At 39.8% G+C, this 18,852-nt stretch overlaps 1 protein-coding gene across 1 annotated transcript; it reads left to right on the forward strand.

Moving 5' to 3' along the window:
• Positions 1-6,948: 6,948 nt before the first annotated feature.
• ccni2 (cyclin I family, member 2) lies at positions 6,949-16,303 on the forward strand. Its single transcript, XM_083926678.1, has 7 exons — positions 6,949-7,174; positions 8,123-8,279; positions 8,947-9,081; positions 9,755-9,829; positions 9,951-10,091; positions 13,688-13,975; positions 14,657-16,303. Exons 2-7 carry the CDS (start codon positions 8,166-8,168, stop codon positions 14,990-14,992), a joined length of 1,089 nt encoding a protein of 362 aa, XP_083782804.1. The 5' UTR covers positions 6,949-7,174; positions 8,123-8,165; the 3' UTR covers positions 14,993-16,303.
• Positions 16,304-18,852: the final 2,549 nt, after the last annotated feature.

Raw genomic sequence — 18,852 nt, forward strand, 5'->3', positions numbered from 1 at the left:
TTTTATGCCTATTATGTCATTGTTAACTGTATATCTTGACATTTTGGACTAAAATGACAAAATGAGTAACTTGATAACTTGTGATGGATGTTTTTCTGCACCTATGAAATGATTAATATAAAAATAAATGTGATTAAAAGAATAATCATCAGATTAACATGTTAAAGTTGTGATCCATAAGATTTCATCTAGATAATTGTGTGTTAAATTATTATCTATCAAAGAGTGAGTTGAAACAATGTTGATTGAAAATATGACCCACTGATGAAAGCACTTCTACTTGTCTCTTTGTCGAGTATTACAATCTGAGTGTCGGTGGCGACATTGCCCTCCCTTGATGTAAATAAGCTGCAATATTAGTGAGGCTGCTGACAGCGGTTGACTGCCAGAAGAGAAGCTGCAAAGGAGGGACAGAAGAGTTGAGTGTAAAGGATGGAGTTTAGTCCCATCGGTAGTGTAGTGCCAGGTCTGCTGGTTATGCTGCGTTCACTTAATCGGAAATCGGGAACTTCCAACTTCTGAGTCTTGTAGTAAGGGCAGAAATATAATAGGGATATGTGTCTGTGTATGGATTTAAGAGGCTAACATATATATATGAAAATGATCTTTCAGCCCCAAGATCTTCATAAGCTTCTTGCAGGTGCAGGAGTCATGGAGCGAGACACAAACAATTATTTTTAAGAGCTGCAAACGTGTTGTAAAACTTCAAGCTGCTCTTTATGTCCATTGCTACAATCACAGAGTATGGTGACAGCACTGGAGACAGGAAAATAAAAATGGCTAACAATCTGCCTGCATGCCTGAAACAAGAGGTTACAGCCATGCTAGAAGCTTTACTTATAGATACAACAGTGCTTTGAGCTAAATGCTCATAATGACAACGGCAACATGCTGATGTTTATCAGGTATAATTATGAATTATAGTTTAGCAATTACAACACAAACTACAGCTAGGGCTGATGGGAATGTCTTGAGTTTTGCAGTTTTCTTTAGTCAAAACAAAGTCAGCACTATGAAACTTAAAGGGATCCCAGAGTGTACTAAGTTCATCCAGGGGAACATGACATTGTGTACCAAATTTCCTGGCAACCCATTCAATATTTGTCAAGACATTTCACTGAAAGGCAACTGTTCCATGTGAAGGAGTTCGAGTATCTCAGGGTCAGAGGAAAATGGAGCGTGAGATGGACAGGCGGTTTGGTGCAGCATCGGCAGTGATGCAGGCATTGTAACGGGCCGTTGTGGGGAAGAGGGAGTTGAGCCGGAAGGCGAAGCTCTCAATTTTGCACTGCATCTACATTCTGACCCTCACCTCATGAGCTTCGGGTAGTGACTGAAAGAATGAGATTGCAGAAAGTGGCCAAAATTAGTTTCAGTCTAGAGATGGAGATTTCAGTTTGAACCAAAGTGGTGGACCGACTGACAGACCAACATTGCCATCCCTTGATCACCCTGCTAGCATGACTAAAAATACCAAATTGATTTAAAAAGAAAAAAATGTATGGAAATAAGTACACTTAAAACATTTAAAATACTGCACCATGTTCTAAGGTCAGATACATAGAGTATTTTAAAGGGCCGGATGTGATCTATAAGCATGGTGTGAAAGTTTGTTCTTCTTTGCAGTTATCTATAGGGATCTGTACATTATGTTCAAACAGTGAATTCCTGAAAAATCTGTACGTAAGTTTAGCTAAGCCGATGCAGGGGCGACTATGCTCGAGAGGGGCCTCAGAAGATAAAAAGAAAAAAAAAACATTTCAGTTTGGACCAACAGGCAGTGATCAAAGTCAGAGATCAGATGTGACTTTGGGAACATAATGTGCTCAGCCAAGTGCACAAAACCTTCCTGACAGGACAAAGTTGGTCCAGGGTTGACATTGATTTACGGTGTGGTGCTGAGCATTCTTTGGCAAAGGGGGTAGAGAGGAGACACAGGGGGTGTGCATACACATTGTAAATTCTTGTTAAACTGATCAGAGCAGACTGTGCTCAAACCATCACTGAGATATCAAGGTAAACATGTAAAGACTCCTTTCATACTTAGGATCCAAGAAGTTGAAGCCGGTGTTACCCCGAGGCTCTGTGAGTTTTTTTCATCTCTTGTTCAAGTAGTCCAACTTGGCTCCCTCGTGAATATACTGTTGCACTGTATATGATTATACATTTACTGTATATATTCCTTCTGGGCAATTCATCATTTCGTATTTTACATTTTGCATGTGTGAATTTTCTGACTGGCTTTATCATTACCATTTCATTAAGACAATGTGGGCTTGAGGCAATATTTATGCAGCATGTTATCTCTTTGGAAAATAGGTGCTTTTTCGTGTGACGCCAACACATATGTACACAATGTGATACATATTTTACCAATCTAAGTAATTCTGAACATTTAGTAAATCAACCATTCAGTATGTTAAAAGTCAAAAAATAAAAGAAGCAAGAAGTTTGCGTCACATATTCGCAGACGCCAAAATTATGCCTGAAAATACCTTACTTTGTCTGCCAAGGAGCCAAGAAAAGCCCCCAAATTATTAATTTTACAATGATAATAATAAAGAGAGAATTTCAAGTTTAGGTATTTGTACTTGATAAATGCAAATCAAAATGAATTAAAAACCTATAACCGAACCAAAGCTGAACTCAAGGTCTGTCATCTCAAAGTCTTCCCCAGCAAATAGAGTAAGAATTGTCTAATGTATTATATCAAAAATTTAATCATATGCTATTATTGGGAATTATACAAAAGGATAAGTTAATCTGTCACCTGATCCATTGTGATTCGGATTTGATTTATTCATGGATCTATAAAATACAACAATCCAACACAGTCCCAAGATGAAGAGTGTAGCTGAGTGTAGGTCACTTAAAGTGGCACGATAGGTTGGAAGCCGCGATAAGTTTTTAGATTAATTTATTTGAATTATCATATCGTAAAAGAAATGTTGTTGCTTTTTACATAACGCTTCATAGCTCAAAGAGTCAATATTTGAATATTGAAATATATCATAGATTTATTCTATCAAACACAGTGCAATATAGACTTGGTTATTATATGTACACCTTTTAGAATCTGTAAATTAGTTTAATACATGTCTTATATATTTCAAATACATTCCTCTTGTGTTGTTCTTTCACTTGACTAAGACTATTATTCCGAGGGACAAAGATGAGGGAGTTCCTGGTGTGTTCTCTATCTTGTTCTCTATATATCTTGGCCTTCACTGTTTAAAAAAAATAAAGTTTGTAAGGGCTACTTGGCAGGACATAAAGAGAACCTCTGACTTAAATTATATAATAAGTCTGGTTATTCTACATTTTTCTTATCATCAACGAATCCCATAAAAAGTGATTAAAGATTGACATATTTAGTGGGAACGAATGGGCTTGAGCCAGCAGGATAGGGAAGTCGGAAAGTAATGAGAGACAGACTGTTGTTGTTGTTTTGTTTTTATGGAATTTGTTGACAGCAAGAAAAATATAGTATATTGCCTGCCTTATCCTTTAATTGGCAGTAAGTGTGTTAGTTTTCCCCACTAAGCACTGTATAATGCCATCACTGTGTTCATTTTTAGCCTGACACCTGTGGCTTCAGTCTCAGAGTCACACAGAACCAACCTAAAAAACAACCTGACCAGAGTGATACAGATGCTTATGTTGCAACTGTGTACCAACAGGGAGTGGCTAAACACTCAAAACCATGAATATAAACAGTTTTCTGCTCAGTCATATTCCCACTGGTGCGACTGAGAGTGATGGAATGTAAACACGCACACATAAAAACGTACTATTCTAATCTCAAGTACTCGGATCCCACAGAACAAACAAGAAGTCAAACACAGCCTGACCTGATACAGGGCACAACCGCTGTGTTCACTGCTTGTTACACTCTGTCAACATGCAGATATCAGTCCAGTCGTGACCTCGGCTCAGAAACACTGGTCAAGTTTGTATTTTATCAGTCATCTGTGTGAGGTGACTGAGAGTGGAAAGCAAACACTTTCTGCCTGCAGCTGATGTGTGACGCTGACTGGCGTAAGGTAAAGTTTGGTGACTTATGGACAGAGAAGCTCTGGCACTTCTGGGAGTTGGTCCTGAGGTTTCCTGGCAGCACAGAAGCAGAAACATCTTTGTAATAAAATAGCTGTACTGTTGCACAGTCTGCAGTTTGTACACCAAGTTGTCCAATCTCTCAAGGTTTGTCAGTATAAAGCAGCATGAGGCAACCCATTACCTGCTTTAGCGTTGACCCCACTGGGGAAAGAGAAACTAGGACAACACTGACATGTCTCTGGCACAGCTTAATGACCTGTAAAGGATATACCATTTATATTTCAATGACAATGAGTAAGCTATTATGTAAAAACTGGATAAAACTGGATTAACTGGGTAAAATGGACAATTTTGAAAAAGGTCTCAATCACAAGTGTGTCCTATAACCAGGTCCTACAACAGATTCTTAGGAGCAAAAAGGAAAACAAGCTACTGTATTAAGAAAATGCCATTGCGCAATAAAGACATGCAACATTTGCAAGATTGCAACATTCTCCATTGGTGCAATCTCTGCCATTTGCGTTGTTAGTTTAACAGTGGAGCACATTTGAGGTTTTGTTTCATTGTCAGTTGACATGGTATTGAATTTTATTTGAGTGTGCGGCATCTTGACACCCATATTCAGAAGAAATGGGTGCAGCAGGTCATCATACTACAGTGAAAGTCAGGAGTGTGGGGCCCTGAACCTCTCTGACAGGGAGTCCAAGATGGGCAGCAAAATGAAAAGTTTCATATACAAGCAAAAACAGGGACAGATTACATCACGACAAAACAGCACAACATGCAGGAATCAGAGGCTGAAAGAGTCATTTCTAGAATATCTGTCTGTTTCACAAATCTGCCTCTGGAGACAACAGCTAATATATTGGGCTTTCTGGTGTAGCCTGCGGATATCGGGGCAAAGACTCCCTCTTCCTGATAGCAGCCATTGTTCAATTAGCAACTTCAGACGCAATAAATGGAGTTGGAGTTAAGAGACAGCGTCTTTATAAACCCATATCTGCATATGAATGCAGATAAATTGTAACAAAAAGCTAATTAAAAGCTTTATCTTCAACAGACAATAGTGGATGGGTTCTGTGATTGCATGATTGCATTGCCCTCCACATGGACTGCTTACCTGCATGCAACCAAAGCCTGCTCAGATGTGACTGCTAAATGCTACTCGGACAACGAACGGAAACCAGGCCGCTTCAGCTACCCTAATCTTGCCTAGAGATTATCACCACCCATGACAAGTGTGTTGACAGAAAGAATTATTCATTAATATATTAAATTTGTCGTTAACTGTTTTTACACCATTAGCATTAGACATACCCGTGGTTGCTTCAAGAGCGTCTGGTTCTGCACTGTTGGTTGGCCAGTTGATTGTTCTCCTTTTAGGGTAGAGCTGAAACGATTAGCTGATTAATCGTTTAGTCGATCGGCAGAAAATTAATCACCAACAGTTTTTAATTATAGATTAATTGTGTGAGTATTTCACTATGATATGAACTGAATATCTTTGGGGGTTTGGACTGTTGGACGAACAAAACAAGATATTTGAAGACATCATCATGCATGGCCTCAAACTTGTGACTCTTACTGGCGACCTAACTCTGAGGGCTGACAGGTCCGCCCACAGATAGCACTTTTTGATTGACAGGGAACAGGTTCCATTCGAGTTCCTGCACCAGATTTTGAACCGGAGCATTTCAACTAAGTATAACTTGGTTTGGTACGGGAAAATATGGTTCCAAACTGGAACTGGAAAATAGCTGTTTTTGGAAAATAACTGGCTTAACCATGACGACATCAGCGGTGTGCATTGTGCAACGCCCTCTGTTGCTGACGCATCCTTGATTACAATGGATCTGTGCAAAACTGGTGGAAACGCAAGGCTGGTTTCGTCAGATGGTTCAACCAAGGTTCAAATCATTCTGAACGGAACTAGTTCAAGAACCCGTTCCCTATCGGTGGAAAAAGCGCTATGAGGTCTAATGGGATGTGTCGTGGTCAAAACCAGCCCGGTTCGAACAGCTGAATGCAATTGTCAGAGACAGGTCTGAGCTTGAGGATTTGTCTCATTGTGACGCTAATGATCCTGCTAATTAAGCTGATGGAAATAAGCTTACACACCGGTGACTAAACTAAACCCAATGTCTCAACCAGTGGCGTGCACAGACTTTTTGAAGGGCAGGGGCAAAAAGGAAAAAAAGGGCATGTATAGCGCATCCTCGCCACTGAAGAGGGAACTTAAGCACGCGTTTTGGCTCCCAAGAGGGAACTTAAGCAAGCATTTTGGCTTCAAAGAGGGCACTTTAAGGCGCACTTTGGCCCCCATGAGGGAACTTTAGCACACATCACCCCCCCCCCCCCAACCTAATTTCTTTCCAAAAAAAAACAACTTCCTGTTCAAAGACAATACTTATTTTTTATCCTACTAATCTCAAGGAATAGGTCTGCTTCAAATTCCCTTCAGAAGTTACCATCTATAACAAGGATCAGCCTGCACAAGAGAGAGAGAGAGAGAGATGATGATGATTGTGATGCAGCAGGCACAGAGCAGCTGCTGGACCTGCAGTCTCCAGCTCTCAGCAGGATTCATTTACATAGACTTATATTTCAGCACCTGAACACACACACACACACACACACACACACACACATCCTTGGGTTCACGCAGTAGAGAAACCTTCCATTTCCAGCGAAAGCTCGACCATTTTGTGTGAGGGGTCCCGTATGTCTGACCCACTAACACATTTCTTGTTTAATAGGCGGATTGACGTCACGCGGGGCGGAGTCAGAAGCGTTCAAAACACAGCTTGCTCTCAATCCTCCCTGATTTTTTTTTTTTGCTTCCTGCCTTTTTTTGCGCTTATTTTCGACACTGCTCCACTTATTTGAAGTACTTCGCGCTTTGTCGCCTTTTGTTTTAGTCGCTCTTTGTCATATAATGCGGCTGCTTTCCGTATTTTCAGCCCGAAACACCTTTTCTTTCTCCTCCTCGGGATTGCATTCTCTAACATCACCCTACTGTTGTTTGCGCGTCTGTCGCTTTCGGTGGATTTGGACTAATTGAAAAACCGTATAAATGCACCTATCGTCGAGGGAGCACCCTGAGTTTGAAATCCAAGAGGTAAGACCGCTTCAGCAAAAGCAAAACAAACAAACAGAAAAAGAGGAAGCCAGTTGTTTTTGTGCAGGAGGCTGCAGCAGCTGCAGCCCATTATCCCGCCTGGATTCGTCCTGTGCGCGCAGCGTTTCACCCGCACAGGATTACAACAAAGTCCCACCGCAGTTAGTGAAACGTTTGGCACTAAGTCTAGTTTCTCAAACCCTGCGCTGGCATCCTGTAAAGTCTGAAAAATGGCGTTTGTTGTTCAGCAAACGGCGATATCCTGCTTCATTCTTGGCTCCGTGTGTGCAGAGAGCAGTGTGTCCGGGCAACTGTTTACCAGAGTACAGGCTGGAGCTGTTCAAGTTGCTCTTCTTGTTTGGGCGAAATTTGATGAGTCCTGAACTTTTCTGGTGTTCTCAAGATTTTTATGTTCCTCTCCAAAAAAAGGAGACCGAGCCCCCGGTGTTATGCAGTTCTGCATCCTCATCAAATCTTTCAAATGAAACTGAACATGAAACGTGCATTAAATAAGAAATGAAATAGATTGTTATTGATATATTAATTTACAGCTCTGTGCCCTTATCTTACATCTAAGATGATTAAAGGTCCCCTATAATGCTCATTTTTAACTTCACAATTGTATTTTGGGTTTTCTACTAGAACATGTTTCCGTGCTTTAATGTTCAAAAAACACTTTATCTCCTCTGCATCTGATCTCAGCATCTCTGCACCTTCATTGCAGCCAGGGAAAGACTGAAGTGGCACTTTCTAACTGTAGTATAGTTGTGACATCACAACCGTACAGAGGTCCTGACGGCTTTATGGTTACAGGCAGTGTGCATTTCTCAGTGTTTTGATACTTTATTAATTCAAAAAATGCAAATCTGACTTTTGCAATATGGGACCTGTAAAGCAAATCAAGTTAAATGATGATTTCTAATATGTTGCCTCCTCCCTCTTCATCAGGTGTGTGTGCCCTGGGTGCAGCCTTGCCCGTGCTGTAGTGGCGATGAAGAACCCAGGAGCTGAGGAGAGCCGCCGGTTGGTGGGCCTGCTGGAGGCCGCTCTGGTCAGGGAGGCTCGCCTCTGGAAGGTACCAGTCTTCAAGAACGGATGCATCCAGGTGAGACAAGTGGATTGTGCAATTCCAGCTTGTGTAGAATTTCTTTTAATGTAACTCAAACCTCAACACAGTCATTTCAAGATGTAGGTATACTAACTAAATAGTACAGATGAAACTGACTGGGCTAAAAGCTTTCTGAGCTTTTCTATGATGACAAAAAGGGATTGAGGCCAACAGAAAAATCAATCTGGGTCCTCTCAGGGAAATGAGAAGTCAACGATTCTTTGGTTACGGGAAGCAAGATTTATGGGAAATGTCTTCGTTTTAACACAAACAAATTCACTGGTGTAATAAAGACGCAGGCTGATCTCATTTGTGTATGGAAAGTATATCCAGCTCTCTTTTACATCTTTAAAGGTCACTCCCTGTGATACAGAAACCCATATTTGAAGTAAGAACACAAACTAAGGGAACAGGATTAACTGTAATAAACGGTAGTAAACAAGTGGGGCCTTCCTTTTTTAAATTTAGTAAAGCTGAAATATAAAAGTCATACCATGTAAATGTTACGTTTGTCCTGCTGTTGCCTTTTTAACAGCGTGCGTTGTGGGAAAAGCCCATTTTGATTCATTCAAAACACAGTTGAGTATTTGCTTTTAAAGAAATTCCCTGTGTCTAGTCTTAAATTTATTTGCCAATACAATAATTGTCTCCTTTGACCACCCAGGGCACAGACATCTCTTCATCCCAACACCAAGAAATTATCTTTTGGCTCGGAGAGATGAACCGGCTGTTCCAGTTCTGTCCAGAGACCTTTGCACTGGGAGTGTGTGTGCTCAACCGACTGCTGTCCACCGTCAAGGTAGACGGCTACAACATATGATAATGATTTCCAACCTTTTGTCCAATAAATGGAAATAAGAGAATTTCCCTCATTACTGACATCCTGCACAGTTGGCTGCATATTACAGTAACATCTTTTTTTCCTACTTCTGTGGTCCATTGATCTCCAAGCTAATGGTCTGTATTTAGTGAAAGCAATACATTTAATCTGCATTTGAGCTCATATTGTACTCTGAATAGGGCTGCACAGTACATAGCGAATAATCATATTTGCAATTTAGTTCATTTAGGTGCAATTTTATCTTTTATAATGTGTGTTTAAGCTGCCACACTCTAAAATTAAAGCCTCTCAAAGCACCTCTTTGCTTTTCATCATTAGCTCCCTGATCTTTTATGGCCAACAATGCAGCTTACATTTCTTCACAGTTCCTAATATTCATACTTCTTTCTGGTTTTGTTTAAGCGCTGATAGGTATAAACTGAGCTACTAGTTTGTCCTTTGCTGCATGGAGAAAGAGATGATAGTGATACAAATCGGTCCATTCAGTGTGACCTAAAAAAACACAAGTGTAGTTGTCCTATTAAACCCTTTTTTTAAAAAACACAACTACAATTGAAAGATACCAGCCTAAATATGATCCCAGATTTACTTACTGATCTGTAATCTGTTGATTTTTGTTGTTTGTTTTCAGGCCCAACCAAAATACCTGAGATGCATTGGTTTTACCTCATTGGTCCTGGCTGCCAAAATCAATGAGGAAGATGAGGTAAGATCTTAATCAAAAACCAAAATAACATACACATAAAAAAAACCATACACCCACGTCAATGCTATTTCAAAACAATACGTTTATTTGCTTCCCTTTTGTTGGTGTTTGTTTTAAACAGGTAATCGGTTCTGTTCAAGACCTGGTTGTGCAGAGCGGATGCAACTTTTCAACAGCGGAGATTCTTCGCATGGAGAGGATCATTCTAGACAAGCTGCACTGGGACTTGTACACGGCGACACCAGTCGACTTCATTCACATAGTAAGTTAGCAGATAAGACAGTCAAACGTGAATGTATTTGAACTGGACCTGATCTGTGGAGAGCATCTCGCATACCATTAAAATGCTTTTGTCAGATCAGGTCCTGGCCTTTACCTAAAAACACTGCAGTACAAAAGCACACATTAAACCATCATGCTTGTGTGATGTTTTTTTCAAGATGGTATTTTACAAACCCTCACACCCACCTGCCCCCTCAGGAAAGAATTGGTCCTAATAGAGATTGTGCATTTATTTGACTCATTGTGCCCATTATTCTAAACTCCGTTCAGTCCTGGTTGGAACATGTCCTCCCTCTTTTTAATCATCACTGTAGCCAAAAGGAGAAATAAAGTCATGCCTTTCTCTGATGCAAATAATTTAAATTTTTGTTTAATACATCAGAATAAAGTGGACAGATATACAGTTAGATATTCCATAATATGACATTTAATAATCTAATGTTGCCTGATCTCAGCCTTAACAAAACAGACATTTCTTTGTCTTTTTACACTTGTTCGGTTGTTTTTAAAGATCTAATTGAAATAATTGCTAACCCTGCAAATCACTGCTGTAGTGTCACATCATCGTTTAAATGCTGAGTAAACATCTATTCCACTCTGTTGTTTAAAGAATAGATCACTGTCAGTGCAAAAGTTACACTATGACCCAGGCCAATTAATCTGTGTATGTGGACAAAAAGCAACAAAGACACATTTCAGCCCAAGGTCTGAATAGAGCTGTATATTCCACGTAAGACTGAGTTTGCAAAATAACAGACGTCTTGCACATCAGGCCAAGGCACTTATGACTTAGTCTTACCCGCAGCCTTACAGTGGATACCCAAACCCTGCTTTCACCAGAGAGTGTGTGTGTGCAGATACAAGATCCTTTTAGGTTATCAAACCTCACAAGACTTAACAGAAACGTAGAGGAGTTAGGTTATTAGTGAATCTGTAACATGCTGTCAACTGTTTACCGTTACTAACGTTGAAGCAGGTTTGTCATTTCAAAAACCAACATGCTGTGTTACTGAGTTTTTGCACACTATTGTCTCACAGCGTGTTAACAATAGATTGGTTGTTAAACCATCACAAATCATTAACTGACTGTAGGCGCTGACTGAACTGTCAACAAACCCACACATAATTTCCTCCCCTACGTGCTGCTGGCCCCAGGGCTGTATTCATAACGCTTTTCAACAAGAGGTCATCCAGGACGTAATGATTAAACATATCGCCAAGGCAACAGTTTGAGCAGGTACTGGTGGGCTTCACATAATGCTGAGTGACATTCAATATCTTCTAGGGCTGCAACCAACGATAATTATCTAGGTTATTAATCGCTTGGTCTATTAAATGTCAGATAAATGGTGAAAAATGTCCATCCTAGATCCTCAAAGTCCAAGGTCATATCTTTAAATGTCTTATTCTGTCAGTCGACACCCTTAAGGTATTTATTTTAATATGATAGAACAGAGAAATCTTCATATTTTAGATGCTGAAAACGACATTTTCTGCCATTTTTGCATTTAAAAAAATATGATTATTTAGTCATAAAAATAGTTGCCAATTATTTTTCTGTTTTTGTTTCATTGTTGCAGCTCTCATATGTTCATATTTCATAATACAGCAGATGTATGTAAAATCCGTTTATTGCATTTAACATCAATTTAATAGGTTAAACTGTAAACTCTTTACACATGTAAAAGAGACCCTTCCTAAGTACTTGTTAGTTTTTAGCCACACGAGCAGCACAGCTTTATGGATCACAATGAAAGTGCTTTAAAGCAAAACAAACTGCTTTCGGGACAGCAGTAGGATGCTTTGTGAATACAGCCCGTCATTTTCTTGACAGAAATAGTTTCACACACATTGTACTGATCCACACTTTTCATTGATTTCCACTGAGATGACTTACTCGGTTTTAGGGCCGCCATAATTCCTGATCGAAGTCTTCTATCACATAAAACTGATAGTAATTTTTAGATTTACTTGCCCTAGAAAAACCCCTCCATCGAGTCGATACTCTCCTCCCAGGACCAAAGGACAACCTACGTTCCCTCACCAAATAAATAACAGCAGTTAGATTTGTCTGTGACTATAGAAATTGGTGGAGGATTGATTCGTTTTCTTAAAGCAACAAACCATAAACTGTCAGCAACAAGCGGTTTGGCACATTTGGGCTGATTTAGTGTCTTCTGCAAAACAAAATAACACTTTTCCAGAAATATCACGGCTTGTGGATCTGACTGATATTGGTGTCAAAGGTTTACAGCGTGTGGAGTTATTGTTGTGAATCTATTATTGTCCTAGCATTTCAATTCTAGGTAATACAAAAAATCCGAGACATTTTTAAAATAAACAGACATAATGTATTAATAAAAACTATAATAAAATAAAGACATTTTCTCTTTTTATACTATTCAAATAAATACTTTTTAACTATACTGTATCTCACAATTACATTCCCCCGACCCTGAAGAAATGCCTCTGCATTCCCTTTCCCAAATAGTGTTCTTCTCCATTGTCTATAAAACAGCAATCAATAAAATCTATCGACAATTTGTCACAGACTCTCCACCATGACACTTTGACATGAATAAATAGGACGATTTACAGCGACGCTTTGTCATTACCTCTCAATATGCTTCAACATCCCAGTTGAACTCTTTGAAAGGCAGAATCAGCTATGTGATGCTCAAATCCTTCACCGCCCGGGACCGTATCAGGACCGTCGAATCTTAATGCACAGTTTTCCTTGTTTGCTACGTCCTCCTGAATTCCCCGTGTTCCATAATGGAGGGAAGAAGGAAAACTTGAGGAGGAGGAAGGGAGTTAAGAAAGAATTCAGGAGCAACTGTTTCAGGGATTACTTTTGGACTTTTGCACCACATCTCTGAATCTACCTCCCAGTAAATTCCACTTTCTTTAAAACCCCATGGCTTATTTATTTTGCTACAGCAAATGCGCTAAACACAACATGAATTAATGAATGTATGAACGAACAAATGAAAGAAAGACATTTGAATGTAAATAAGAAACATTAGAAGAATGCGTTGTTCAAAATGTAGTCTGGGATTTTCTTCACTCATTTTATCGCGGTGTGAGACCAGTATGAAGAAATCCCCCACTCATGTTGTGATTTACAGTTCCTGCCTACAGATGGGAACACGGGAAAGCACTGCACGTACGATGCGATACGAACACGATTAATGATTCCACAGGCAAACGAGAGGGTCTCAGTAAAATCTGAGGGGGGGGGGGATTCTCAACCTGTTGCTTAAAGTGTCCCCCTGCACAGAGCTTCCGGTTGGTTTACAGTAGCTTTTAATGCAGCAATGGAAACTTGAGGAGTAGAGAATCCCAGAATGCAAAGGGGCAATGACCTGGGTGGATGAATATGAAGGTTGGGTAAAAAGGATCGAATGATGTGCACGGTTAGATGTTCAACGCACGGGTATATCTGATGATATGAGTTATGAAGTAGTAGAGGTAAGGGGTGGGTGATAGATGCATGGACAATGAGGCAACATTGACATCATTATGCTAACGTTTTGGTCTCGTTCCCCTTCACTTCTCTGTTCATCTCCGGTCTAGTTCCACGCCCTGCTCATCTCTGGCCACCCTCACCTCATTCCGTCCATCGGGTCCGGCTCTGACTCAACAAGTGACCCCAGTTCGCTCCCCGCTGAGCCGGGGCATCAGAAGAGGCCCGTGGGCTTCCAGGCAGCGTTGTGGACCAGGCAGGTGCAGCACTGTATGGCCTGCCACCAGCTTTGGCAGTTCAAGGGCTCAACGTTGGCCTTGGCCATCATCACTTTGGAGCTGGAGGCGGTCACGCCAGACTGGTTCTCCGTGTTCACCGACCTGCTGAAGAAAGCCCAGGTAAGAGAAGGGAACAGGCCTGCTAGAAAGGTCGTTTCTCCATGATTATTGTTGGTTTGAGTGAAGAGAATGTGACATTTGCGTATCTTCACTTGCCTGAAGACACCGAGGTCAAAAACATATTTTGGCTTGTGCTGATATTTGATTGGCCAGTTTAGTTACACATATATTGGAATCTGCAAATATGTCGGTTGATAAATAACAAGAAATGGCAGCACAGAAATTAAGTGTGAGGTTATTTAGAAAATATTACATTATTTGAACACTACATATTTTTGTCACCATTCTTTAATAACCAAATTGCACCTTTTGCAGTGCAGACTTGGCATTGTTTTCCTTCATACTGGTGGGTGCTTTTGAAGAAAAGGCACACATTTAGGTCATACTCCATACTGCCAAAAACCAACTTTGGTTAATTGGCTGCTTCCACAGGTCCAACACGGTCAGAATAACACACTGAGGGAAGGAAAAGATATTCTAGTTAACTTTGACACAAAAGGGTACAACATAAAATGCTAGTGAACAAACCTGCCCTTGTCAGAATAGTAGTTGCACCCTTTTCAAGATCTCAGAAATGGTTCTTTAATCATTTCTTTAGAAAGGAAAACTGTGAATCTAGTCCCAGCTTGAAGCATTTGACGCTGTAGCAACACACCCATTGTGATGTCTCTGCTCTCCCAGGTTGATAGCGGCGAGTTTATCCACTGCAAAGAGATGGTGGACGAGTACCTTCACAGCCTGGAGTTCTCCCTGCCGACCAACGCCGTCTACATCTTCGACAGCGCCCAGATCCGGGACGAGGAGCGAGCCTGGAGCCCCACGCAGCACCTCAGGCCGGCCAGGAGGGGGCGCGGCGTTGGAGAGCAAGGAGACTCTGACGAGTATTACGACGGTTTTAGGTGTTTGTATAACGAAGAGATGACCCTGGGGGCGCAGGGAAACGACGTTGCGGGTATGTTTGATGCCCAGCAGAAAAACGTCTCGCCCTGCCCACCACTGCACCCCGCCGTCAACTAGTTGGACATTTATTCACACCGTCCACAAGTTTGCAGTCCTCCCATTTCACAGTGAGAATGTTACAAAGTCCAGTATACTGTAGTTCAGCACATTTTAGGAGCTCAAATGTGAGTTTCCGAGGACTCTGAAGTGACTGATTTAAAACCATACGTTACTAACCTGCCATAATATTAAGGAACAGATTAAAAAAAGATGGTTTTAGTTTCTTTAATGCACTTGTCCACACCCAACTGTGAATCTGGAGGTGTGTACGCATCAGTGTCCGAGTTTCTCCTAATGCCAGAACCTGTTTTCTGTGTCGACAGCTGGGCCGTTGAGGACAAATTGTGGTGAATCGTCGAGCCTCATTTAATGCTTCTTAGGTTCAGCGTTACTGTTCCATTTGAGTTCATTACTCATTATTTTTTATCGTTATTAATGCCATTTCTTTTATATCCACCACAAATGATTTTGTTTTACAAGTTGGAAGTTAAGGATAATAAGGCAGTTGTGTGTATTTGTGAGTGTGGTTGAAGTCAAGAGTGGCTTTTTTTTGTTTTGAGAGTTGATCGTGATTTAGTTTGTTGTGAGGTATCTTGGTGCTCAGGTTCCCCCCAGAGCCACATAGCACTTTAAGATAAAGAAAAGCTTTTTTTTTAAAAAAAGATGCAAATGATTATATTTTTTCACACCTTTTTTTAATTATTATTTTAATATCTTACTTGTACTAACGTCTGTTTTATTTAGCAGTTATTTACAAAAGCTAAATTTTACAAAAAAGCTTTAATTTCCTGACTAAATGCTGCAAATGGTTTTATTTAATTAATGCTTCAGTGTGTGTTGATTTGGTTTATGCAACTGTTACATATCAAACAAAACAAAAGCACCTTTGGGAGATTAGTTCAACACTAGAGCAGATTGACAAAAAAATAGTTGTTTTGACATCATGAGATTGCCTGATTACTGACCCAGCATTAATGTTCTATAATGTTATTACAGCATACTGTATGAGAGCACCAATAATCATACCCCAAATCGTCACATTATTGTTATTGAAGTATGGGGATAAATTTGTTTTTTATTTTGTACATAGCCTGTAGACACTGACCTGACTGAGGCTGCAGTTATTGCTTTGTGTTCAGACAGAAGCTTTGATGTGAACTTGATGCGGTCTGTTTTCTCATCTGTAAAGTCTGCGTTGATTCATCCAGTCGAGCTGGACATCTGTGACCAATGTAAAGGTTTTATTTTTATTTTTTAATATTCCTTCATTTACTGAGGCAGCTATATCTTATTGTCTGGTCAACCACAGAAATAAAGTGACTTCAAGAGTCTAAAGTGCCATTTTCTGATTTGTCACTCTCCTATGATTGGAAAGTTGCCAGGTTTATGGTGAGTTAAGAAGTGATCGCAGCTCCTTTAGTCACTAGTAGTATATCACACTCTAATCTCCACCTGAACTGTTGACAGAAAAGTTGCATTGTGGGTTATGTAGACGCTGGGTTTTGACAAGGAAGAATGCATGGAGTAAAAGATGATCGCTCACAAATCACTTACTTTTTGGTTAACTTTTAGTATTTACTGAAGCTGCCCTCAACTTGCACACATGTAGTGTTAAAGGAACAATGCTGAATTGGCGGTGCACTCAAAGTCAGAATGACTACTACAATAATGGCTGACTAAATTAGATTGTGACTTTCTGTCAGACATTTGGCATTCCTACATGGAATTACTAGACACTGCGGGATATCAAACATCAAACATAGCTATGCTATGATTATAAAGAAAAAGAGTGGTTATTACATACTTTTAATCAACATTGTCTCTATAAGTTTAAATTAGAAAATTAAATGTTTGCCATTACTAAGTAAATTGATATACAGTACATCAATTTGAAATGATTGGCAAGTCAAAATGGTAAGCTTGATATTTTAGTATTAAAGTACTTAGTATAAAAATTAGACCCCCACCCCCATTTGCTTGTGGGAATGAGCTAAACCACACCCCAGTATAGAGTGCCTAAAGAAAGTTTTAATACCCTTTTGAAACAGTCACTTTTTTGTTTTGCAGCCAGAAATGATAATGCATAAAAAATATATATTTTCCAGCATTACTTTTTACACATTTTGCCTTACAACATTCAAGTGAACCTACCATTATAAACATTCTCAGGTATAACCAATCACCTTCCAGACTACACACCAAGTTAATTGGCCTCCACCTGACGTCAATTGTGGTGGATTGATTACTTCATCATTAATCAGCTGTTCCTTGAGGATTTCACTCCTAGTAGTTCATGGTAACACAAAAAATTCACTATGGTCGGAAAGGTGCTTTCAAAAGAGCTACGGGATAAAGTTGTGGATAGGCACAAGTTAGGAGAAGGATATAAAGGGATTTCAAAGGCTTTAACTTTCCCGCTGAGTACCGTTCAGAGTATTGTCCAGAAGTGGAAGGCATATGGCACCACCCAGACCTTGCCTAGATTGGGCCGCCCCCCGAATTGTGTTACCGAGCCAAGAAAAGATTAATCAAGGAAGCTACCGAGAGGCCCCTGGTGACATTGAAGGAGTTACAAGTCTTAATGGCAGAGGTTGGTAGATCTGTGCATGTGAACACAAGTTATACATGTATGGCAGGGTGGCAAGAAAGAAGCCTGAAAAAATGTCACGCTGAGTGTTGTAAAAAAAAACAAACAACATATTGGAGATTCTGATGCCATGCGGCAAAAGATTATATGGTCAGATGAAACCAAAATTGAACTTTTTGGGCTGATCTCCAAGCGCTATACTTGGTGAAAACCACACACAGCATACCACCCAAAACACACCATACCTACCTACATTGACAATGCAATAACTTTCTATAGGCGAGTTATTGTGTCTGTCTAGTCAGCAGTTTGGTGGCCTTTAGATTTTGTTGTATTTTAAAGTATGCTATACTAATAAAATGAATTACTACTAACAAACATCTCAGCCTTACAAATGTCACGTCCCAATTCACCCGGTAAGCCTTTCAAAACACTGCTCCTTACAGCACTGTACCTCAAGTCTAAAAGATGTGTACACAGTCTCAGTTTGCACCGTCAAGTCAACTGAATGTAGAACAGTATGCAAGAGAGCCTTTATCACTCAGCTTTGTTAGCACAGAGAGAACAAAGAACTGTGAACAGATTGTGCTGCTGGAGGAGATCCAGTGACCCCTGCAGGTGGTGGACAGAATAATAATAGTGCTGGCAGAGCCTTCACAGTAAAGATAAAACCATTACTCTGGGAAGATCGCAATACTGTGCCGTGACTCCCTGTCTCTTTTCAATGAATCGCAGGCAAACACACACATTGTGTGTCGTAAAATAAACAATACAGTAAAACGGATCAACTTTTTATATGATCTTTAGACAAAACATCTGTTTTCTGAAGATTTACTGACCCAGCAATTAATAGATAATAATTCGTAGATTGTTAATGAAAATAATTGTTTTACGCAGGCGTTAAACATAATATTCTAAATTCAAATTTACTAACAAGTTCTTGTAAAAAAATAAGGAATGTTTGTCTAGATTGCAATTATAAAGATAAAATATATTAATTTAAGGGTCTTTAAATTAAAGTCTCCATAGCACACTTATTTAACATGTCACATATCAATGTAAAACTTAATCTAAATCTTAATCTGCCCCCATTTATTGATTTTCACCAATAACTAATATTTAATCAAGCATTACTTTAACTAGTCACAGCCTATATTATCTAATCTATGTTACTATATGATCCGTTTCTAAAAGGTAAAAGGTTTTTAAAGGTCCGAGATTGTCTTTTTTGATTATAAAGCAAGCCGAGGTGCTGTATAAATACTGTGAAAGCATCAAAACGCTCAATCCA

Source organism: Echiichthys vipera, assembly GCF_963691815.1.
Source record: "Echiichthys vipera genome assembly, chromosome: 14".
NCBI classification, from domain to species: domain Eukaryota; kingdom Metazoa; phylum Chordata; class Actinopteri; order Perciformes; family Trachinidae; genus Echiichthys; species Echiichthys vipera.